This window comes from Pongo pygmaeus, chromosome 7 (assembly GCF_028885625.2).
Source record: "Pongo pygmaeus isolate AG05252 chromosome 7, NHGRI_mPonPyg2-v2.0_pri, whole genome shotgun sequence".
NCBI classification, from domain to species: Eukaryota; Metazoa; Chordata; class Mammalia; order Primates; family Hominidae; genus Pongo; species Pongo pygmaeus.
Genome location: NC_072380.2, coordinates 22,384,585 through 22,410,305, shown reverse-complemented (window position 1 = coordinate 22,410,305; position 25,721 = coordinate 22,384,585). Strand labels below are relative to the sequence as shown.

Here is a 25,721-nt window from a genome sequence, read left to right as displayed (position 1 = left end):
TTAAATGAGGTCATGGGGGTGGGCCTAATCCAATATGACTGATGTCCTCATAAGAAAAGGAGATGAAGACACAGACACAAAGAAGACCAAGGCCCCCAAAAGAAACCGACTCTGCCAACTCTTTGAGCTTGGATTTCTGACCTCTGAAACTGTGAGGAAATAAATTTCTGTTGTGTAAGCCAGTTGGTGGTACTTTGTTATGTCATTTGTAGCAAACTAATACACCCATCTACTGAGTTTAATTTCAGTTACTGTAGTTTTCATTTCTAAAAATTCCAATTATTTTTTTCATGCTTTCTAATTCTTTGTTAAAATTCTTAATGTTGTATTTCATCTCTCTGAAGAATTTAAGTAAAAGTCATTTTTATTTTTATTTGCAACAGGGTCTTGCTCTGTTGAAAGAGGGAGTGCAGTAATGCGATCACGGCTCACTGCAACCTTGAACTCCTTGGGCTTTAGAAATTAAAGAAAATAAATTAGAAAACAAAAACAAGAAATAAAAATTAAAAATTTTAATTTCTTTTTTGTAGAGACGAGATCTCACTATGTTGAGCAGGCTGGTTGCAGACTCCTGGCCTCAAGCTATCCTCCTACCTTGGCTAAAAGTTACTTTTAAATGCATCTGATCAATTACCTGAATCCTCTGTAGGTCAGAATTTTTTATTTTTTACTTTTATTTTTTTGAGACAGAGTCTCGCTCTGTAGCTTAGGCTGGAATGCACTGGCACAATCTTGGCTCACTGCAACCTCCGCCTCCTGGGTTCAAGTGATTATCCTCCCTCAGCCTCCTTAGCAGCTGGGATTATAGGAGTCCACCACCACACCAGGCTAATTTTTTCTATTTTTGGTAGAGACGGGGTTTCACCATGTTGGCCAGGCTGGTCTCGAACTCCCGACCTCAGGTGATTCACCCGCCTCAGCCTCCCAAAATGCTGGGATTACAGGCGTGAGCCACCTTGTGCCCAGCTTAAATTTCCAGTTCTCAACAAAGAATTATGATGCTTGCCAAGAAATAGAAAAGTAGGACACGTATGTATGGGAAAAAAAAAAGTCAACAGAAACTGTCCTGGAGGAAGCCCAGACGTTGGTCCTATAGACAGTCTTTATATCAACTATTTATTTATTTTGAGACAGAGTCTCACTCTGTTGCCCATGCTGGAGTGCAGTGGCGTGATCTCGGCTCACTGCAACCTCCGCTTCCCAGGTTCAAGCAGTTCTCCTGCTTCAGCCTCCTGAGTAGCTGGGATTACAGGTGCCCGCCACCACACCCAGGTAATTTTTGTATTTTTAGTGGAGGTGGGGTTTCTCCATGTTGGTCAGGCTGGTCTCGAACCCCTGACCTGGTGATCCACCCGCCTCAGCCTCCCAAAGTGCTGGGATTACAGGCATGAGCCACCAGGCCCGGCTATATCAACTATTTTAAATATTATTCAAAGAACTAAAGGAATCCATGTCTTAAGACCTTAAGGAAAGTATGAGAATGTGCCTCACCAAATAAAGACTATCAATAAAGGCATAGAAATTACAAGAAAGAACCAAATAGAAATTCAGGAGTGAGAAACTATGGTAATTGCAATGAAAAATTTACTAGAGGTGCTTAAACAGCAGATTTGAGCAAGCAGAAGAAATAATCAGCAAACCAGAAACGATGTCAGTTGAGATTATATCCAGTATAAGAAAAAGAAATAAGAAAGAAAAATGAAGACAGCCTCTGAAACCTAGGAGACACCATCAAACACACCATCATACAAATATTTGCTGTCTCAAAAGGAGAAGAACAAGAGGAAGGGGCAAAAAGAATATCTGAGTAAATAACACATAAATTTCCCAAATTTGAGGAAAAACATTAACGGACACATCCCCAAAGCCTAAGTAAGGGACACCAAGCAGGATAAACTCAAAGCTGACCTGCAACATCAGCTATCCCCCGGGTCTCCAGCCTATTGGTTCATCCTGCAGATTTTGAACTTGCCAGCCTCTGTAACTGTGTGAGCCTATTTGTTAAAATAAATCTATACACACGCTCACACCCTCTCAGTCCAGTTTCTCTGGGGAATGCTAATACAGAATTAGCACCAAGAAAGTGGGTGAGAATAGAACTACACAGAAACAAAGTTTCTATATACTATTGCTACAGTCTAAATGTGTGTCCCTGCCAAATCTCATGTTGACATGTAATTCCCAATATCGGAGGTGGGGCATGGTGGGAGGTGTTTGGATTATAGGAGCGGATCCCTCAGGAATGGCTTGGGCCATCCCCCAGTGATAAGTGAGCTCTTGCTCTGAATTTACACAAGATTTGGTCATTTAAAATGTGTACCACCTCTTCTCTCTCACTCTCTCTCTCTCTCATTTACTCCTGCTTTCACCATGTGAAGTGCCTCCTTCTGCTTCACCTTCCACCAAGACTGTAAGCTTCCTGAGGCCTCCCTAGCAGCTGAGTGGATGCCAGCATTATGTTTTGTGTAAAGCCTGCAGAACTATGAGCCAATTAAACCTCTTTTCTTTATAAATTACCCAGTCTCAGGTATCTTGTTACAGGCAATGCAAGAATAGCCTGACACAACTATTGAAATTAATTTGGTATTAATCTGAAAAAGACTGTTAAAAGTTAATATGCAGAAAAATCATCTGATAAAATCCAACATACTTTCATTATAAAAATACTCAGAAAATTAGGAGCAGAAACTTTCTTAACATGATAAAGGAAATTTATTAAAAACTCACAGCTAACATCATATACAACAGTGAAAACCTGAAACCTTTGCCTCTACTATCAGGAAAAAGACAAAGATGCCTGATTTTAGCACTGCTATTCAATACCATAATAGAAATCCTAGCCATAACAATTAAGGAAGAAAAGGAAATAAACTAAGCAAATTAAGAAAGAAAAGGAAACAAAAAGAATTCAAACTGAAAAGAAAGAAGACTCCATTCCCATAAGCAAATGACATTATTCTGTATCTAGAAAATCCCAAAGAATTAAAAAAAAAAAAAACTACTAGAGCTCATAACCACATTCAGCAAAGTTACAGGGTACATGATCAACACATAAAAACAGCTGTGTTTCTATATGCCAGCAATGAACAATCCAAAAATGAAATTAAAACTATTCCATTTACGATAGCATCCAAAAGAATAAAATAGCTAGGAATAAACTTCAACCAAACAGGTAAAAGACTTATACATGGAAACTACAAAACACTGCTGAAAGAAATGTAAAAAGATCTAAATAAATAGAAAGACATCCTATGTCCATATGCTGGAAGACAGTATTATTAAGATAACAATACTCTTCAAAGTAATCTAGATATTCAATACAATCCCTATGAAAGTTTCAATGGCCTTTTTTTGCAGAAACAAAAAAGCCTTCTCTCAAATTCATATACAATTCCAAGGGGGCACTGAATAGCAAAAACAATACTGAAAAAGAAAAATAAAGTTGGAAGACTCACACTCTCCAATTTCAAAACTTATTACAAAGCAACAATAATCAAAACAGTGTGTTACTGGCATAAAATGAGATGCACAGACCAATGGAATAGAATTAGGAGTCCAGAAATAAACCCAAACATCTATGACAATTGCTTTTCGAGTAGGGTGCCAAGATTTCTCAATGGGGAATTCTCTCAACGAATGGTGCTATGACAAGTAGATATCCAGATGCAAAAGAATAAAACTGGACCCTTACCTCACTTTGTATAACTCAAATCAGTGACTTATATATGTAAGAGTTAAAAAGTGTAAAATTGTTAGCAAAAAAATACAAGGAACAAGCTTTTATGACCTTGGATTTGGCAATGAATTCTTAGATTGAGCACCAAAACCATAAGGAACAAGATACAATAGATAAATTGCGTGTTATCAAAATTTAAAATTTTCGTGCACCAGAGACCATTATCAAGCAAGTGAAAATCTAAAGAATGGGGGAGATATTTGTAAATCATACATCAGATAAGAGTATAGTTTCCAGAATATTTTTAAAACTCCTGCAACTCAACAACAAAATGACAAATAGCCCAATTTAAATGGGCAAAGGATTTGAATGACACAAACGAGCAACAAGCACATGAAGGATGTTCAACATCACTGGTCATTAAGAAACGCAAGTCAAAACCACAATGAGATACTTCACAACAGTGATGATTCAAGCCGGGCGTGGTGATTCATGCCTGTAATCCCAGCACTTTGGGAGGCTGAGGCAGGGAGATCACTTGAGGTCAGGAGTTTGAGACCAGGCTGGTCAACATGGTGAAATCCCATCTCTACTAAAAATACAAAAATTAGCTGGGTGTGGTGGCGCACACTTGTAATCCCAGCTATGTGGCAGGCTGAGACAGGAGAATCACTTGAACCTGGGAGGTGGAGGTTGCAGTGAATGGAAATCACATCTCTGCACTCCAGACTGGGTGACAGAATGAGACTGTCTCAAAAAAAAAAAAAAAAAAAAGACTAAATCAAAAGATAATGCATCAATTTGGACTATGGAGTCACATTTCTTCAAACCAAAGAACACACTTTCATCCTCACAGTAATGGTTTGATAATTAGAATGGGCAACTGAAACATCTGTTGTCTAAAATGGAAGAAAGAAAAACCTGAAGGGCTGGCTTACACACTTTCATGAGTGTGGGCTCACACTCAACAGGGCCAGGGCCTAGGAAACATCTCCACTAGGTAGATTTCTCCCCTTTTTCTGCCGAATCGAAGAAAGTGCAGTGGGCAGGATGCTATCGTGACTTTATAATTCTTCCCTGGGGGCAGGATGTGGTACAACTATACTTTTTTCTTTCTTTCCCACATGACCTCAAAAGTTTTCCTACCTGATGTAGTACTCCTACACTGCAGGTGCCAGAAGCTGGGATGACTTCTGTATTAGTCTGCTACGGCTGTCATACAAAACAAGCTGGCTTAAACAACAGAAATTTATTGTCTCACAGTTCTGGAGGCTGGAAGTTCAAAATCAAGGTGTTTACAGACTTTCTGAGGGTTGTAAAGAAAAGGATCTGTTCATGCCTCTCTCCTAGCTTCTGGGATTCTCAGGTGTCTCTTGGCTTACAGATAGGTGTTCTCCCTGTGTCTTCAGATTATCTTCCGTCTATGTGTGTCTGCCTCTGTGTCTAAATTTCCTCTCTTCATAAAAACATAGTCATATTGAAGCACGGCCCATTCTAATGACCTCATTTTAATTTAATCATATGCAAAGCAAAGACTTTATTTCCAAATAAGGTTACATTCACAGGTACTGGGGATTGGGACTTCATCTTCTTGGGAGCACAAACTCATAACAAGCTCTAAGCAAGAAACTATACTTTAAAACCTTCATGTTAGAGTTCCTAAGGACCTGATGGGGGTGAACTGTACCTTCATTCCATCTGGCAAAACTGGGGTTCACAGGGAATGCAGTTATGTTGCCTAGCAGTAGAGAAAACCCACTAGTTCTGTACCTGTGTAACACTGCCCTATATGAATGGGAGTGGACTGAGTGGGAGACGTTTGCTAGGCTAGTATTGCTGCCGGCAGTCTAGATCAGCACAGTGGCCAAACTTAACGTCCCTTTCAAAAGTGGAAAGGTGGGGGTATAAATGGAGAGAAGGAAGAATGGTATCTGAAGATTAGGGAAAGAACAAATGGTTATACAGTGAGCAAAATCCAATATTCCTTTTTTTTGAGACAAAGTCTCACTGTCGCCCAGACTGGAGTGCAGTGGCATGATCTTGGCACACTACAACCTTCACCTCCCAGGTTCAAGTGATTCTCCTACCTCAGCCTCCCAAGCAGTTGAGATTACAGGTGCCTGCCACCACACCCAGCTAATTTTTGTATTTTTAGTAAAGACAGGGTTTCATCATGTTGGTCAGGCTGGTCTTGAACTCCTAACCTCAAGCCATCCACCCACCTCAGACTCCCTAAGTGCTGGGATTATAGGCATGAGCCACCAAGCCCAGCCCAAAATCCAATATTCTACTGGTGCCTTGGGAGAGGCTTAGAGCAAGATGTGATATTGTTTGTTAGCTCAACTAAATGGGATGCCTAAAGGGGTAAAGCCATGTTACTGAGAGGACTCCTGCTTTTGAAACCTGACAATGTAGAATGGAAGCCTGCAAACCTAAGTGGCACGTATCTGGGAGACACTTTAATCATGCAGTATGATGATAATCTGGACTAATTATTTATAACTGAGTAGGACTCTAGTAATGCGCCATTATCTTTGACTCTTACATTTCAGGTTATATCTATTATTGTACTATGAGATGAAATAACACTAATATTGTTTGGAAGATTCAACTAACTCATTGTAAACAAGTCTTATGATGATGCTGACATTAATACTCAATTGTATTGGGAAATTAGGTTAAAGACACTCTAAGATGTAATACTGACGGAAAAAAATGACAGGGTTGGGCGCTGTGGCTCACGCCTATAATCCCAGCACTTTGGGAGGCCGAAGCGGGGGGATCACGAGGTCAAGAGATCAAGACTATCCTGGCCCACATAGTGAAACCCCGTCTCTACTGAAAATACAAAAATTAGCTGGGCGTGGTGGTGTGTGTCTGTGGTCCCAGCTACTCGGAAGGCTGAGGCAGAACTGCTTGAACCCGGGAGGTGGAAGTTGCACTGAGCCGAGATCATGCCACTGCACTCCAGCCTGGTGACAGAGAGAGACTCTGCCTCAAAAAACAACAACAACAACAACAAAAAACTGGCCTGGGGAAGGTGTCTGGCTCTTGAGATATGAGAGTAATCACAACCTGAGATAATTCTAAGAAAACGGTATTCAGCTGGGCACAGTGGCTCACGTCTGTAATCCCAGCACTTTGGGAGGCCAAGGCAGGCGGATCACTTAAGGTCAGGAGTTCGAGACAAGCCTGGCCAACACGGTGAAATCCCGTCTCTACTAAAAATACAAAACTGAGCTGGGTGTGGTGGCATGTGCCTATACAGGACAGGACAAAAAAGGACAGGACAAGGACAGGACAAGTAAAGGAAAGGACAGGACAGGACAAGACGGGATGGGACGGGATGGGACGGGACAGGACAGGGTATTCAGCTGGGCGCAGTGGCTCACAGCTATAATCCCAGCACTCTGGGAGGCTGAGGTAGGCGGACAGCTTGAGGCCAGGAGTTTGAGATCAGCCTGAGTTTGAGACCAGCCTGAGCAATATGGTGACCCTCTGTCTCTACAAAAAATACAAAAATTAGCTGGGTGTGGTGGTATGTGCCTGTAGTCCCAGCTACTTGGGAGGCTGAGGTGGGAGGATCCCTTGAGCCCAGGAGGTTGAGGCTGCAGTGAACCAAGACTGTGACTCTACACTCCAGCCCAGGCAACAGAGCAACCCTGTCTCAAAAAAAAAGATGGGGGGTGGGGCGTGTATTCATCAAGGAAAAGCCTGGTTACAGAAAAAGGAGAAGAGCAAAATCAACTATTCAACGAAAAGGATAAGAATATTTGGAAACATTTATGTAACACAGCTAGCAAGGCAAGATGTTAACAATGAGGGAAAACTGGATGAAGGATGTATGGGAACTCTATCCTCTATCCTATTTTGCAACTTTTATTCCAAAATAAACAGTTTATTTACAAAAAAAAACCCAAAACAATATTTGGAAGCATTTTATTATTGCATGTGAGTCCAGAGGACAAGTGAGAGATTTAGAATGCAGAAAATGGGCTTTGGACTAGCAAGCCCTGATGCAAAATGGGGCTGAAAATGTGTAAGGCGGCAACTGTTTGGAGGTGTTGGAACTTCCGGTGGTTACTGCCATTCATAGGGGAAGATATTAATAAAACTGGGGAGTCCAGAGGCAGTCAGAATCTTAGAACCCCAAAGCAAATTTGTTGAGGCTGCCGAGTCAGGATAAGCTCTGGGAGAGGCATGATCAAAATCGTTTATTTTTTATTTTATTTGTTTTAGAGACGGGCTCTGTCAACCGGGCTGGCATGATCATAGCTCACTGGAGCACTGGACTCCCAGGCTTAAGGGATCCTCCCACCTCAGCCTCCTGAAGAACTGGGACTACAGGTGCATGCCACCAAACCTGGCTTATTTTTTCTATTTTTTTGTAGAGATGAGGTCTTCATTTTGCAAAACAGTTTAAATACAAAGATTCCTTCCACTAGGTGCAGAACAATTGGGGAAATGGCAAAAGTTGGCACAGGACTAAGCCAATAATGAGGACCTGAATCAAATGAAACCTTTTGGCCAGGCGCAGTGGCTGATGCCCGTAATCCCAGCACTTTGGGAGGCTGAGGTGAGAGGATCGCTTGAGCCCAGGAGTTCAAGATCAGCCTGGGCAAAATAGCAAGACCTCATTTCTACTAAAAATTTTTAACAATCAGCCAGGCGTGGCGGCACATGCCTGTAGTCCCTGCTACTCTGGAGGCTGAGGCAGAGCAAGAAACTGTCTCAAAAAAAAAAATTCTTTTGATTCAGAGAACATTTATATTTAGATGAGCCAGTTTTATTCTAGATTTAAAAACAGATTTATTTTTTCTTTGACCTGGTTCTACAGAATTTAATAAACACTACTTAAGTTCATAGTTCAGATAAAGAAACAGAGACCAAAACAAACAGTAATATGACTTAGAATAGAATTGTGATACTAGAAATTCAATGTAAATCACCAGGAGGAGTGTCAGCTTAGTAGTGTAAGAGATAGAAAAGGAATCAAGACAGCCCCTGTGCTTGCAGCAGACTGCACTTTTACAAAATAGCCACAGTGGCCGGGCACGGTGGCTCACGCCTGTAATCCCAGCACTTTGAGAGGCTGACGGGGGTGGATCACCTGAGGTCAGGAGTTTGAGACCAGCCTGGCCAATGTGGCAAAACCCTATCTCTACTAAAAATACAAAAAAATTAGCAAGGCGTGGTGGCGGGCACCTGTAATCCCAGCTACTTGGGAGGCTGAGGCAGGAGAATTGCTTGAACCCGGGAGGCGGAGGCTGCAGGGAGCCCAGATTGTGCCATTGCACTCCAGCCTGGGCAACAGAGTGAAATTCCATCTCAAAAAAAGAAGAAAAGAAAATAGCCACAGCAGGCCAGGCATGGTGGCTCACGTCTATAATCTCAGCACTTTGAGAGGCTGAGGCGGGCGGATCACTTGAGGTTAAGAGTTCGAGACCAGCCCAGCCTGGCCAACATGGCAAAACCCCGTCTCTACTAAAAATACAAAAAAAATTAGCTGGGTCTTGTGGCACATGCAGGTAATCCCAGCTACTCGGGAGGCTGAGGCAGGAGAATCGCTTGAGCCTCGGAGGCAGAGGTTGCAGTGAGCGGAGATCGTGCCACTGCACTCCAGCCTGGGCAACCAGAGTGAGACCCTGTCTCAAAAAAAGAAAATAGCCACAGCAATATCTCTGGTGCCACATGTTCTTTCAGACCCTTGCCACCCTTGGATTAGAAGGTGGAATCAACTGCTCTCCCCTCAAAGCTGGGTGGGACTTTGTGACTCCTTGGACAATCAGAATGCAGCAGAAGTGATACTGCATTATTTCCACAGTTAAGGCATAAAATGCAGCTTGACTTCCACCGGCACTGTCTTGTGGAACATTCAGGCTTTGAATCCAGCCAGCATGCAAGGAGGAGGCCCAAAGAGCCCATGTGAAAAGACCATACAACAAGGCCCACATGGAGAACTGGAGCCCGCTGCTGTGCCTTGTCCAGTTCCTGATTGTGAACATCAAACTTGCTCATTTCATGCCACTAAGTTTCAGGGTAATTTGTTACATAGCCATCCATAACCAGTGTTCAAGTAATTTACAAGCCAGTGGGATGGATAAATAAGGATACAACCCAGTGGGATGGATAAATAACAAATATAAGGCAGCTTAAGGATGGAGCAGTGAGGGAAGAAGGGAAAAGGCTTCACAGATAGGTCTTAGAAGACAGATCAAACTTCGAAGGAAAACAATTACAACAACAACAAAAAGGAAAGTCTGGTAGAACTTGGTGACTCAGTAGCATAACATATGGACCTTGCTGGAGACAGACTTTAAAAAAAAAATAACCTCTAATAACTGAACAGTATTAAAGTATTTGCAGGATGCTGGAGGAAACATTATTCTATAAAGAGACAAGGTGGAGCCTTAGAGACTGAGTTCAATCATATGAAATTATTACATTTCTTGCTGCTTAGCCTCTACGCAAAGGTAAAGGTCTAACCCTGACCCTAAGAAATGAAAGGCACTTATCAGAGCTTCCTTTGATGTACTGGCCAAGGCAGAAATCAGTACCTTGCTTGCTCACTGTTCTAGATCCAGTATCAGCTTAATTATAGCAATCCTCCATGGATAGCATTCTTTAGAGTTCGAGGGGTGATTTATAAGGAGGCATTTGTCTTGAACCAAAATGAAAAGAGCCAGCGCCTAATAAGTTATAAAAAGCTGAGTACACTCATAAGCTGCTTTAATTGCTGAAACTTATCCCCAACTTCCCCGATAAGGGCATGAAGATTATGTCTAGAGACATCATACTGACAACCTGAGAAATAATTATTACTTACTAAACCAAATGAAAGCATTTAGCTCTTTAAGCTGATCTGTGCAAGCTGAAGCCTGAAAGGAGGAGCTCTGAGCTGCCTGCTCAGCAGCAGCTGTTTAGGAGACTCACCTTTGATTTGAGATCCTTCTCACCACATCAGACTTCCTGTAAAGTGTTCACATAGGTAATCCTTAAAAACCCAGAAAATTGGCCAGGCGCGGTGGCTCACAGCTGTAATCCCAACACTTTGGGAGGCCCAGGCAGGCAGATCACTTGAGGTCAGGAGTTCGAAACCAGCCTGGCCAACATGGTGAAACCACATCTCTACTAAAAATACAGAAATTAGCTGGGCGTGCTGGTGCGCGCCTGTAATCCCAGCTACTTGGGAGGCTGAGGCAGGAGAACCGCTTGAACCCAGGAGGCAGAGGTTGCAGTGAACAGAGATCGCACCACTGCACTCCAGCCTGGGCGACAAGAGTGAGACTGTCTCAAAAAAAAAAATAAAAAAACAAAAAACCCCAGAAGCCTGAGAATTTCTGTTCTCCTCACCTCATAAAACTTTTTTAAGGAGCCCACGAGGCATAGCTTCAGGCTGTCCACAATCTCCTGATGCGGCATCTGGAACACCACCCGGGAATACCATTTTGTGAGGGTGCTAGGGTCAGGGTGAGCAGAGAGACAGAGAAAGAAAGATGAACAAATGCTCGAAGGGGACAGCCTATGGCTTGTGTCAGTAACACAGGTTTCTCTATGAATCAATCCAAAAACAAATACCTACAAAATGCATTTATGTTATATGTAAGAACAAGTAGTGACATGGGGAAAAGATACATTTAAGTCATATGCAGAACATAAAAATGTGTAATTGTGGCAGAGCGCGGTGGCTCATGCCTGTAATCTCAGCACTTTGGGAGGCCAATGCAGACAGATCACGAGGTCAAGAGATCGAGACCATCCTGGCTAACATCCTGGAAACCCCGTCTCTACTAAAAGTACAAAAAAAATTAGCCGGGCGTGGTGGCGGGCACCTGTAGTCCCAGCTACTCGGGAGGCTGAGGCAGGAGAATGGCATGAACCCAGGAGATGGAGCTTGCAATGAGCTGAGATTGTGCCATTGCATTCCAGCCTGGGCGACACAGCGAGACTCTGTCTCAAAAAATAAATAAATACATAAATAAATAAATAAATAAATAAATAATTTTAAAAAGTGTAATTGTGGATATTTCCTACAAAAACTGCTCCAATAGAAAAAATTTAACAACTTAAGATATCCACCAAGAGAGGACTGGTTAAATAATGATACACAGAATAAATTCTGAGCAGCAGTTGAGTTGGTGGAGATTTATTTGTAATGATACAGGAAAATGTACAGTTTAAGTGCATATTAAGCTAAGGAATAGTATGCCTAGCAATATCCCATTTGTACAAATATATATATGTGTGTGTGTGTGTGTGTGTTTCAGAGATATATATCACATGTATGTGTTACTATACGCATAGAAGAGAATCTGAAAGTATATATACATCAAACCTTTGGCAGCTGTTAATATTAATAAAAGGTGGACCATGAGGAATTCTCACTTTCTAAATTTCTGCAGATATTTGGGATGAGCATGCCTTATTTTTACAGTTGGAACAAACAATCAAAAAAACCTCATTTCTGGGGGAAAAACGCCAACAACAAGGCAGCACAGCCCCAGCCTTGGAGGAGGCCGCTCTTCAGCTGGGAAGCACATTCACACCCGTGCCAAGTTTGTTAAATAAGCTGCAAAGCCAGATGCAGTGCTCATGCCTGTAATCCCAGCACTTTGGGAGACTGAGGCAGGTGGATCACTTGAGCCCAGGAGTTCGAGACCAGCCTGGGCAACATGGTGAAACCCCGTCTCTACAAAAATTAGCTGGGTATGGTGGCGCACGCTTGTGGTCCCAGCTACTCGGGAGGCTGAGGTGGGAGGATCACCAAAACCCAGGGAGGTTGAGGTTGCAGTGAGCTGTGATCACGCCACTGCACTCCAGTGCAGAGTAAATCCCAGTCTCAAAAAAAAAAAAGTTGCATAAACAAATTTCATAGCTGGGCATGATGGCTCACGTCTGTAATCCCAGCACTTTGGGAGGCTGAGGCAGGCGGATCACCTGAGGCTGGGAGTTCAAGACCAGCCTGGCCAACATGGTGAAACGCTGTCTCTACTAAAAATACAAAAATTAGCCTGGCATGGTGGTGTGCACCTGTAATCCCAGCTACTGGGGAGGCTGAGGCAGGAGAATCACTTGAACCCAGAAGGTGGAGGTTGCAGTGCGCTGAGATAGCACCACTGCACTCCAGCTGGGTGACAGAGGGAGACTCCATTTCCCCCAACAACAACAAAAAAATTCACATGAAGATAGAGGAAGAAAATGTTTAGAAATCTTTATACTGTAATACATAATGCTAAAAAGATTTGCTGGATTTATAATAAGATTAGGCACTAAAATGAAATAATCAAACAAGATGGCACTGTGAGCAGTACTTACAGATTGATGCTTGCCACGAAGCCAACCACGGAGCGCATGCCTCTACTGGGGTCATGGTAAACATCCATCCCGATCACCATTAACTGTTTCTAGTTTAGAAAACAAAAACAAAAACCAAACCCCAGACCTGAGCAATGCATTGCTCCATTTTTAATTACTGTCTGAATCCCAAAGCAACCTCCCCTTACTGTTTATATGTGAAAGTAAGTTCTGGGAAAGAAAAAAAAGACAGCAATCAACTTGACATTTTTTAAACACAATAAGCACAGTTAAGATCTAGATCAGGGATCAGCAAAGGACTAAAGGGTAAATAACTTAAGCTTTCTGAGCCTTATGATTTCTGTAGAAACCACAGGTTGAGCATTCCCAAATCTGAAAAGCTTTTGAGCACCGACATGACACTCAAAGAGTTTCAGATTTTGGAGTGTTTCAGATTGCAGATTTTTGAATTTTGGATGCAAGCAAATGTCCCGAAACCCCCAGAAATCTAAAATCCAAAATGCTTCTGGTCCCAAGTATTTCAGAAAAAGCATACTTGACCTTTATTTAATTCTGTCTGCTTAACACAAAAGCAGTCATGGACAGTATGAAAAGGAGTATGGCTGTATTCCAGTGAAATTTTATTTAAAGACACTGAAAACTCACTTCATATAATTTTTATGTGTCATGGAATAATCATCTTAGCTTTATTTTTTTCGCCATTTAAAAACATAAAAACCAGGCTGGGCATGGTGGCTCACACCTGTAATCCCAGCATTTTGGAAGGCTGAGGTGGGCAGATCACCAGGCCAGGAGTTTGAGACGAGCCTGGCCAACATAGTGAAATCCCATCTGTACTAAAAATACAAAAATTAGCTGGGTATGGTGGCGGGCGCCTGTAATCCCAGCTACTCAGGAGGCTGAGGCAGGAGAATTGCTTGAACCTGGGAGGCGGAGGTTGCAGTGAGCCGAGATCGTGCCAGTGCACTCCAGCCTGGGCGACAAGAACAAGAATCCGTCTCAAAAACACAAAAAACAAAAAACAAACAAACATAAAACCCATTCTTAGACAACGGGCTGAAGAGGCAGGGAGCCATTTAGATTAATGAGTAAGTGTTGAGAAGAGGAAGCATAACGAATAAGGAAAAACAGGAAAACAGCTTGGAGGATTCTCTGGAGAGGCAAACTGAACCATCTCGGCATCACTCACCAGAGGAATATCCACTCCCCAGAGCTCACCACCCAATTTACAGTTAATCTGAAGTAAAATCTTCTGGGCCACACTCCGAAGCCTGGTGGGCTGACCAATGGTTCGAACATTGACAACCTATAATGAAGGGACCAAAAGGTGTCAGGAGAAGCAGGTCACTATCAACCTCTCAGAAAATCTGAACTCTAAAGTAAACATTACATTTATTTACGAAACTCAAGTTAGAAGGTAACACATTTCGCATTAATAATTCTAATTCTAGGCTTTCTAGGCATGCATGCACATGGGCAAAATACAACACACACACACACACACACACACACACACACACACACACACACCACAAACCCAAAACAAAATAAAACCAACAAATGAAAACTTTCAAAAGGATCTCATGCAGAGTGGAATGCTTTTTTAAATCCCATAGGAAAAATAGCTTTCCCCTTTCAGAATGAAGCCTATATTCACTCTCAGAACTCAGTCACATGAAACCACCTGGTGACTCAAGCTTGGAACAAGCGAAACTGTTCATTTGGAAGCATGAGGGCAGCTTATGAACAGCAATCTACTCTTTGCCAGGTTGCTCTAATCAGGAGAACCTTTCACCAGAAGGCTCTGCACATACTGGCTTCTAACAGCTACTTTAGTCTTTGTGAACAACATATCCCTCTTTTCAAGCCTCAGGGGAGGCGAGAGGTGCCATCTGTGCCTCCTGCCCCAACACCCACTCACCTGGGAGGGCACTGGGGACTGCACACAGCACAGCTTCTTGATGGCCCCATAGAGATCATCACGTGTGCCCATGATGATGCAAACAACCATCTGTATCTTCCCCTTGAGGAGATAAAGTATACACAAGTCAGGCTGTGAAACTCTGTGGGGACTTTTACATGACTCTAGTTGGCAGTATTCTGAGTATGCAAAGCCATAGGACCTTTAAGGAAGACAGGGAACTGAAATAAAGAGGGTGGACATTCCAACCAGAACAAGGTCCTTGGAGCTGAATTAGCATTCTTTGGCTCAGGGCTGTTCTGTATAGATAGGTAATATGTTACTATTAATTACCCAGAGCTGGCCCTGATTACCAAAAGATTTATCTATTAGGAGACTCAGATGGCTGGAAAACTACCAGGTTTGAATGCATGCAAGGTTTACGTTACTTGCTGCTTCCAATTCAGTATAATGTTTTTTACTACTCTCTTTGGTTTACTAAACAACTTATTACACTCATACCACAGAACTTTAACCGAGGAAACAGGGAATGCAATACTACAAGAAAGCATTCAGAACTAAATGCAAACTGGAATGAAGCTATTGCCAAATCCATGAGCAGCCACTCCTAACTCTGGTGAAGAGACAGAATGATATTGTCAGCAGCACAGCACATGTCAGTATCATCTATTCCTAACTGCTGAAGGAATCCAATAATGAAAAAAGAGGACCTTTCAAAGCCTGAATAAAGAAAAGCAGCACTCAAGTGAAAGAAGGTTGTCAACCCTTTAAGCCAGAAACTGCTACAAATGGTAAATCAGTGATACCCTGCTCCAAATCAAGATTGGTGTAATGTTAAGACTGTTCAGAGGACACATTCAGCAATAACACCAAGCATTTCCAAAGGCATGAGAACAGAACTGCGCACTGGGAGCCTATGGACTGGACACAGCAAACAGGTGCGTTTTTTTCAGGCCCTACAATGACTTAAAACTGTTTATGTTTGTTTAAATTAACATTTAAACATAGGAAGACACACACATATGCAATTCCAGGTTTTTGGCCTTTATCAACAAACAAGCACATTAAGAATCATTTTGGCAATCCTGGGTTTATATCTCCAGTCACAGGAGTTACCCTCTTTAGTTCATTTCGCTCCCCTCCTGGCCCACTTCCCTCATTTATACTCCTTATCAGGCTCCTGGAGACATATGAGTTTGTGATTCCTCATAGAGATGATAATGGAATGCCTTAAAGATGAACAGAGAGAGAGCAAGGCCACTATGAGATAAGTTGGTAAGCGATACGAATGAAATTCACATCCATGCCACATGAAAACTGTCAGTTGTACCCTCTCAAAAACGGAACACAAGAAGTTGTGAAATGGGGGAGCTGATGTACTGGGCTGGGTTATTCTTTTGAAAGCAGAGCAGAACTTATCTATGATCAGGTCTGAGGGAGGCCATGGTACAGTATGACAGGCATGGTAGATCAGGATGGAATTATAAAGAGAATGCACACGCTGGCTGCAGTGGCTCACAGCTGTAATCCCAGCACTTTGGGAGGTGGAGGTGGGAGGACTGATTGAGGCTGGGAGTTTGAGATCAGCCTGGGCAACAGAAGGAGACCCCATCTCTACAAAAAATTTAAAAATTAGCCAGGAGTGGTGGTGCATGTGTACAGTTGCAGCTACTCAGAAGGCTGAGGCAGGAGGATCCCTTAAGCCCTCAAGTTTGAGGTTATAGTCAGCTATGATCATGCCACTGTACTTAGCCTGAGCAACAGAGCCAAGACCTTGTGTCTAAAAAAAGAGAGAGAGAAACACACCAAAGAACACAAGTGTGCTGTTGTGAATGATACACCAAGAGTGCCGGATCAAAAACAGAATGCTGCTGGGCATGGTGACTCACACCTGTAATCGCATTGCTTTGGGAGGTTGAGGCAGCAGGATCATTTGGGGCCAGAAGTTCGAGACCAGCCTGGGCAACATAGTGAAACCCTGTCTCTATAATTTTTTTTTTTTTTTAATTAGCCAGGTGTGATGGCCCACACCTGTAGTTCCAGCTACTTGGAAGGCTGAGGCGGGAGGACTGCCTGAGCCCAGGAGTTTGAGGCAACAATGAGCTAAGATCGCACCAGTGTACTCCACATGGGTGACAGAGTAAAATCCTATCTCTCTCACTTTTTTTTTTTTGGAGAAAAGGTCTCACTCTGTTGCCCAGGTTGGAGTAAAGTGGCATGATCATAGCTCACTGCAGCCTCAACCTCCCCAGGCTCAGGTGATTCTCCCACCTCAGCCTCCTGAGTAGCTGGTACTGTAGGTGCATGCCACCACACCCAGCTAATTTTTAGATATTTTATAGAGACAGGGTTTCGCCATGTTGCCCAGGCTGGTCTCAAACTCCTGGGCTCAAGCAACCCGCCCACCTCAGCATCCCAACGTGCTGGAATTCCAGGCGTAAGCCACTGTGCGCCCAGCCGACCCAATCTCTTAAAAAAAAATTTAAAAAAAGAACTCCATGATGCCAAGATGATTGAATTCTAGGATTGAACTCACCAGAACAATTTACCAGAATCTTCAATTCAAGGGCTAATTACTTCCAAAAGCCTTCCCCTTGCTTTTTTCTCTCCCTATTCCTCTTGTTCTATTTTATTTACAAACAGATAAGAACTGAAAAGCCTGAATAACTAAGTTGTGAGTACTATCACCTGGCCAGCTCTAGTGTTCCTGATCAGTCATCAGGACCCAATCAATGGGCCATCTGCCAAGTTCATCACCAGAGTAATTTTAATCTTGAACCAGGCCGGACTGAGGCACTCAGTAGTGAATCGTGCAAGACGACACCTAACCCAAGCTGCTGCTTTCTGAGCACAACATGTTCTATAGATAATGAACCACAGTCAAGTCAGCTATTCTCTCAGCCAGTTAGGTGAGAAAAAGAAGACTAGAGTAAGTGAGGGTGCCAACATAGAGTGAGAGAAGCAAAATTAACCAAAGGGCATAAAGAACACTTTTCAATCAGTATTTCATGTGCACATGGGTAAGACAAGTTCTAGGGCATCATCAACAGCAGACTGATAACCATGATAAATTAAAATTAAGTATTTAAGTAATTTAAAATGGACATCCTATAAATTTATTTGAAGTACATTTTTACCTCAGCTCCTAACGTGGATTGAATGGTTCTGACATAGGTCTCTATTCGGTCATCCTTTAGTTCAACCCAGGCCGGTGGGCTCATACGCATGCCAATGGGGCCAGCTATCTTCTCCAACATGTTGACCAGTTCTCGAGCCTGGTCCATTGCTCTCTTTGGGTAAAAAAGTGCCCAGAAATGCATGGGGATCTAGGAACAACCACGAGCTTTTAGTATTTCTCACAATTTAAATATCCCATACTCATACTTAAGATTTCATTCTAGAGAATAAATTACTTTTCACTCTCATTGCTTGAATCCTGTCTTATCTAACTCCTGTATTAACATGAATGTACATGATAAGAAAACTGTGGCGTAGTCTCAAAATGGAATGTTATACAGTAATGAGAATGGAAGAGCAACAACCACACCTAACAACAGGATGAAACTTACCAACACAAATTTAAGAAAAGAGGCCAGACACAGAAGAATATATAATCTATGATTCCATGTATATATAAAGCACAGAAATTGGTAAAACCAGTCTGTGCTGTGAAAAGTCAGGACAGTGGTTATACTGGGTGTGTGAGGGGTAAGGGATAGGCAGTAACTGGGAGAATGGAGGGGGCTTCTGGAGTGCTGGTAAAGTTCTGCATCTTAACCCTTGGTGTGGCTTACACAGGTCTATTTAATTAAAAAAAAAAACTCATCAAGTTATACCTTTATAAGTGTGCTTTCCGTTTATATTTTAATAAAACATTTAAAAACATGCATTTTATATATCTGTTTTTATATATCTTGCCACGAAGTCCATGTTGGTCAAAAACACTGAGAAGTAATTATACGCCATTTTGTACTTTGATACAAATAGCTAGCGTATTATTAGTTCCCTAGGTGAGGTACTGTTTTAATCTAACTTCTTTCACGGATACAAATACCCTCTAGATACTCCCGGGGAAAAAGAGGGGGAAAAGAGAAAGAAAGAAGGGAGAGTGGGTAACAGGTTGGCACTATGTGAATTACCACAGCAATTTATTTCCTTTCCCTAAGTCTATGGTCAGGCAAAGGGCTTACCTCTAACAACTCATCAACCGCTCTGTTTGAAGGATCCCTGGTTAGTAGGTAATTCAAAATGGGGATTCAATTGGTACTTTCCCTCAAAAAAGAGGACTCTAGATCATTCCTGCTTCCTAATTCCCACACTTTGGGGAATACTGGTCCTCTCTTTATCACTTCAAAAATCACTTACAGTCAAGATGGAAGGGTCTCTGGTTACTTCCTTAACCCAGTTTAGTTCCTGAGATGTGATAAACGAAGTATTTTTTAAGTTAATTCTTTCCATTGGTAGAACACGTCCTTCAATCTAAACAGAAAATAAACCACCTATGACATGAGCCTTTTCAAACACTATTTAGAAAAACACTGCTACTGCTCTATGAGGCCTGCTCAGCTCCACCATAGACACTTGTCCCTGTTATAACTTTTGAGACTAGCAGAATAATAAAGATTCTAGTAGTGAAAGTCCCTGTCAGTAGAAACCTACATTTATATAAGTAAAATTACTATAGGTACTAATCTTTCATTATTGAAGCTTCCACATGATATCCCAAGAAAGGGATTTGGAAACATTGTCTATTTAGAACCACTGAATAAAGGAAAACAATCTTTAAAAAATATTTTAAAGGGGCAGGGCACCATGGCTCACGCCTGTAATCCCAGCTCTTTGGGAGGGCGAGGAGGGCAGATCACTTGAGGTCAGGAGTTTGACACCAGCCTGGCCAACGTGGTGAAACCCTGTCCCTACTAAAAATACAAAAATTAGCTGGGTGTGGTGGCCCATGCCTGTAGTCCCCAGCTACTTGGGAGGCTGAGGCAGGAGATTTACCTGAATCCGGGAGGAGGTTGCAGTGAGCTGAGATCACGCCACTGCACTCCAGCCTGGGTGACAGGACAAGACTGTCTCAAAATAATTTTTTTAAATAAATAAATAAAATATAAGTATTAAAAACATAAATGTCCCTAAATTATTTTACCTTCATAAATTGGACTTAATATCCAAGGGGGCTGGGTGCGGTGGCTAACACCTGTAATCCCAGCACTTTGGGAGGCAGAGGCGGGTGGATCACGAGGTCAGGAGTTCAAGATCAGCCTGGCCAAGAAGGTGAAACCCCGTCTCTACTAAAAATACAAAAATTAGCCGGACGTGGTAGCACGTACTTGTAATCCCAGCTACTTTGGAAGCTGAGGCAGGAGAATCGCTTGAACCTGGGAGGTGGAGGTTGCAGTGAGCCGAGATTGCGCCATTACACTGCAGCCTGACCAACAAAAGAATGAAACCACGTCTTAAAAAAACAGAAAAAAGAAAATAAACAAGGGCTAGCATGTTGGCTCACACCTGTAATCCTAACACTTTGGGAGGCTGAGGGAGGCGGATCACTTGAGGTCAGGAGCTCGAGAGACCAGCCATGGCAACATGGTGAAACTCCATCTCTACTAAAAATACAAAAATTAGCCAGGCATGGTGGTGTGAGCCTGTAATTCCAGCTACTCAGGAGGCTGAGACAGGAGAATCACTTGGAATCCGTCTCAAAAAAATAAATAACACATACAAAGATTCAGTTATAAGAATGTACACTGCATCGTTATTTTTTTAAATTAGTTCATTTTTTTTGAGATGGATTCTCCCTCTGTCTCCCAGGCTAGAGTGCAGTGGCCCCATCTTGGCTCACTGCAACCTCCACCTCCCGGGTTCAAGTGCTTCTCCTACCTCACCCTCCCGAGTAGCTGGTATTACAGGCTCGTGCCTCCACACCCAGCTAATTTTTGTATTTTTAGTAGAGATGGGGTTTTACCATGTTGGCCAGGCTCTTCTCGAACTCCTGACCTAAGGTGATCCACCTGTCTCAGCCTCCCAAAGTGCTGGGATTACAGGTGTGAGCCACCACGCCTGCCCTGCAGCATTATTTATAATAGAAAAATACTAAATTCAATTTGAATGTAAAAGGATAGAAAACCATTAATAAAAAGTATCAGGCAGCCATTAGAAATACTTAGAAAAATATGACCAGGCACAGAGGTTCACACCTGTAATGCCAGTAAGACTCTGGCATTACTAAGTTTTCTAAGTAAAACTTAGAAAAATACTAAATGACATGGACAAACATTCAAAATATACTGACAACAAAAGGAAAGTCACATAAATATTGCACACGTGTGTCTGTACATGCGCATACACGTTTTCTGGTTTACCTTATGTACATCCTTTTGCAGACGGAGCCCCCAACGCATCAGTTCATTGGTGGCTGCCTCGTTCTTTGCAATTCTTTGCAGCAAGCATTCCAAAGCACTATGGTGTTGCTTGGGGCTCAGATTGATTTGCTGGGCCAAATCCTAAACAGAATTAAAATAAAGATAACTTATAAAGATAACTTCACCAATATGAAGTTAAATAAACCCCAGTAGGTCTAAAATGTTTCTCTTTCCCATTGAAATCAGCAGAAATTTTCAAATATCTTCAAGGACTTATTAAATATATCTCTTAGGAATGTGAATGTGATATAAGGTTAAAAATTGATTGGGAGGATGAGGTGGGTGGATCGCTTGAGCCCAGGTGATCGAGACCAACATGGGCAACATGGGCAAGACTCTGTCTCTATAAAAAACTTTTACAAATTAGCCAGGTATGGTGGTACGTGCCCTCTACTCCTAGCTACTCAGGAGGCTGAGGCAGGAGGATCACTTGAGCTCAAGGGATTGAGGCTGCAGTGAGCCATGATTGTGCCACTGCGCTCCAGCCTGGGCAACAGAGCAAGATACTATCTCCACAAAAAAAAAAAATAATAAAAATAAAAAAATTGAATAATAAAAGAATTTTAAATGTCATTGACTCTCTCTTTCATGATGTGTGGATCTTATTTCTTTCTCAAAGCATGTTTTGACTTTAAAATTCCTATAAGAGCCAATGAAACAGGAACAAAGGGGCTTGATTACACCTACTTAAAATGTGGGGCCTGGCACAGTGGCTCATGCCTGTAATCCCAGCACTTTGGGAGGCCAAGACAGGCAGATCACTTGAGCCCAGGAATTTGAGACCAGCCTGGGCAACGCAGCTAGATCCCATCTGTATAATAAAACAAATATTAAAAAAGAAATAAAATTTGGGAAAAAATGTGGAAAAAATGCCATGTGCGAGGCATCCAGCCAAACAAAATAGAAAACCATATTCAGTCTAACACTATATGCCATAGTATACTAGTTATTTGATGTTACCATAAGTCACTTTTTTGCCCAGAACTTGTCATGGTGTTTGACTCATTTATAGGTACTTGCTAAATATTGTTGAGTAAAATCTAACAGGTATGCAGGAAGATTCTGAATCACATAAGTGAGTTCTTTCTTTATTCTTCTGAGATGAATGAATTGCATAGCTGTTATTCCCTCTGAGGTAGTCATTAGGGTCAGTAAGTCTACAGGGGTATATAGATACAGCTCTGTGATCATAAAGTCATCAGGCAACTGGGAGTTGTACGGAAAAGGCCTTGACCTACAAGGTAGGTTAAAGTAGAAGAATTGGAAGGTAAACATGAACGAAATCTCTCACAGGAATTTGGAGCTTCACTTCAAGCTCTTTCTTTATGATGTTACTAAAAACCGTATGTGGCATATGGGTCTAAGACAGACAAGGACTGGAAAGTGAGGCAGCAGAGAGGAGTTCAAGTGTGGACAGCCCCAGACAGAGTGTGGCGGGCCGGCTCTCGAGGTCTGGACTCAACGCCACCTAGGTGCTAGGTGCTGTACCCATCTCTGCTACTCAGCCCTGCCCATAGGAGCTGAGCCCAACACCCCCAGGACAATCAGGGCCCCACAAGATAAACTTCTATCCTTATCTCCTGACTTATTTGCTTTTTGCCTCATTATCTTCTCCATGCCTTCAAATAAACTGAATGCTTTGGAAATGTTACAATAACTCAGTGCTCTCAAAGAACCTCACCCATGGTCACATGACCAGTTTACAATTATCCACCTGACTGGTGAGGATGAAGACAGAGTTGTTTGTTTCTTCTTTTATGATCTAGTCCCTCTACTGTTCTAACGACCTTCAAAAGGAAGTTCTGATATGCTTTTTCACATCGTGTGTGGGAAGGGACATGGATCATGTTTTACAGAGGACAAAACGAGCCTGGAAGAATGGACAGGCCCAGGTTACAATACAAGCCAACATCAGAGTTGGAACGTGGCTCGGTTCTAACTCAAACTGTTAACCAAAAGGCTGCCTCACAAAGTGGGCATTTCTGGCTGAAAACACAGGACTCCAACCTTCATGGCTCTGAAGTCCTTCTTCATCTTCTCTGGGATTCCGGTCATAAAAGAAAGCTCGGGCAGCAGCAGGATTTCCCCTTTTAGCAGCTTTGAAGAGAGAACGAAGAGGGAAAATAAGACAGTACAAGAGGCTCATGTTCCTGACCATACAGGACATGTCATGGCCAGGGCTGCTCCTGCAGTGATATACCTTGCACACTAAGGAGTATAGAATCCTGGAGGAGAGAGCAGTGAAATGCTAGAAGTATTTTATCCTTTCTCCCTCAGTCACTATACATACAGCCTGTTGTATTAGGTCAAAGGAAAAATACTGAAACTGTCAAAGGAGAGTGAAAACTAGAAAAAAAAAATCTGTCCCTCTTGGGCCTCAAGACAATGGTAAGACAATGCCTCCTATCGCTATGCAGTGTGCCTCAGTCTCACTGTATCCTACTGGTCTTCAGTCTTCACATTTAAGACAGAGGAGTCAGGTAACAAGGTACTTTCCTTAAGCCTTTGGCCCTGTTAAAATAAATGTCTAGGCCAGGCGCGGTGGCTCACGCCTGTAATCTCAGCACTTTAGGAGACCGAGGCGGGCAAATCACGAGGTCAGGAGATCGAGACCATCCTGGCTAACACGGTGAAACCCCGTCTCTATTAAAAATACAAAAAATTAGCTGGGCGTGGTGGCGGGCTCCTGTAGTCCCAGCTACTCAGGAGGCTGAGGCAGGAGAACGACGTGAACCCGGGAGGCGGAGCTTGCAGTGAGCTGAGATTGCCCTGCTGCACTCCAGCCTGGGTGACAGAGCCAGACTCCGTCAAATAAATGAATAAATGAATGAATGAATGAATGTCTATACCTTTCCTAATGGATTCAGAGTTTTAATCTTCCTTCACTGGAAATTCTCCTTAACTCTTTAACCTAATAGCTTATGTGGATATTTAGCTCTGCCTCGTGGGGACTTCTAAAGCAGATCTTACCAGTGTGAGTGGTGCCTCTGGCTGGATGAGACAGACAAACACTTGCACAGCTTTCCACAACCACACTACGATCGCTACTCCACAGCTCCCACAAAGCCATGAGGACGGCTAAAAGCAGCTGACAGGATGAAGAACTGAAGCTGGAATTGTAAGCCTGACAGCCCTACTCACCATCCCATGATTATTCTGTCTCTCACTGGGCCTGTGAATCAGCAGTGGCTGGTCCTCTTCCTTAACTGTGATCCCATAATTTTTGCTAGAGCAGAGTACAGGCAGGAAAAAATTTCAGAAGCAGCATCAATACTCTTAGAGCACCATAGTCTGAGTCTCTTAACCAGGACTGAGGTATATAATTTGCATAATACTCTTGTCAAGGAGCCACTGCAAACTGATCATAATATATTTATAACCAGAAAAAGCAGGCTCAAATTTTGTTACAATTAAATATAGGAGAAATAAGGCTAAAAGTTCAAGAAAGACTTTGTTAAAAACATCAGGCTAAAGGGCTCAGGCAAGAGAAACATGAAATGACAGTCAAATGATTAATGACTTGAATTTAATCTCTCCAGACTTCTAATAAAATCAGAAAAATAAATACAATTCAAAGCCCTGAGATTAATTTATATACTAACTTCCAAATTACTAAAATAATTGAAGCTATAATGGTAGCATACTCAGGTCAAATCCCACAAACAAGCTCATTCAGACACATTACCAATTATTTTTAAAATGTCAAGTGGTATGCTATTGCAGAACTCAGTATCTGCTGGAGATGGTGGACTACATCCAACCCCCACCCTAAGGCCCAAACCCAGTCTCTTCTTGCTACCTGTAGTATTCCAAGAATGTGATCTCTTTCCCATCAGACATCGTGAAGCTATCCTTTGGAGTCTTATTCCAATCCACATCATCAATACGATAGGTACGATTGTTATATCGGGTGATAACAATATTGCCAACCAGAAGCTTAGTACACTCATCCTGGAAGTGTTCTTTATTCTGCTGATAAATGGCATGCCTTTGGAAAGAGACAAAAGACTTTTGAATCACATTGTATATCCAGAACAGTATGAAAGGGATATGGGATCAAGTAATTGAGGAATCTAATCACAGCTATATAGCACCAGAAGGCTCCAGTTGTGTTAAAAGATGGGACTCTTGGCCAGATGCAGTGGCTCACGCTTGTAATCCCAGCATTTTAGGAGGCAGAGGCAGGAGGACTGCTTGAACCCAGAAGTTGGAGACCAGCCTGGGCAACATAGTGATACTTTATTTCCTTGGTGGGGGAAAAAAAAGGAAAAAGCTTAAGAGGGCCTGAACTGCAGGAAATAGAGAATATAGGCCTACCAGGCATGATGGCTCACAGCTGTAGTCCCAGCTATTCAAGAGGCTAAGGTGGGAGGAATGCTTGAGC

The 25,721-nt window shown here is 42.4% G+C and overlaps 1 protein-coding gene across 7 annotated transcripts in view; it reads right to left on the bottom strand.

Moving 5' to 3' along the window:
- PIWIL2 (piwi like RNA-mediated gene silencing 2) overlaps window positions 1-25,721 on the bottom strand; it is a 93,162-nt gene that overhangs the window by 25,658 nt on the left and 41,783 nt on the right. For all 7 annotated transcript variants that reach the window (XM_063669346.1, XM_054497991.2, XM_054497997.2 and 4 more), the window contains 10 exons: window positions 25,137-25,325; window positions 24,479-24,563; window positions 23,345-23,434; window positions 21,278-21,418; window positions 19,278-19,391; window positions 18,050-18,238; window positions 14,913-15,014; window positions 14,181-14,297; window positions 12,992-13,080; window positions 11,030-11,135 (listed from right to left, as the gene is read on the bottom strand). In XM_063669346.1, the coding sequence (XP_063525416.1) occupies window positions 11,030-11,135; window positions 12,992-13,080; window positions 14,181-14,297; window positions 14,913-15,014; window positions 18,050-18,238; window positions 19,278-19,391; window positions 21,278-21,418; window positions 23,345-23,434; window positions 24,479-24,563; window positions 25,137-25,325 (1,222 nt within the window). The remainder of the gene's footprint in view (window positions 1-11,029; window positions 11,136-12,991; window positions 13,081-14,180; window positions 14,298-14,912; window positions 15,015-18,049; window positions 18,239-19,277; window positions 19,392-21,277; window positions 21,419-23,344; window positions 23,435-24,478; window positions 24,564-25,136; window positions 25,326-25,721) is intronic.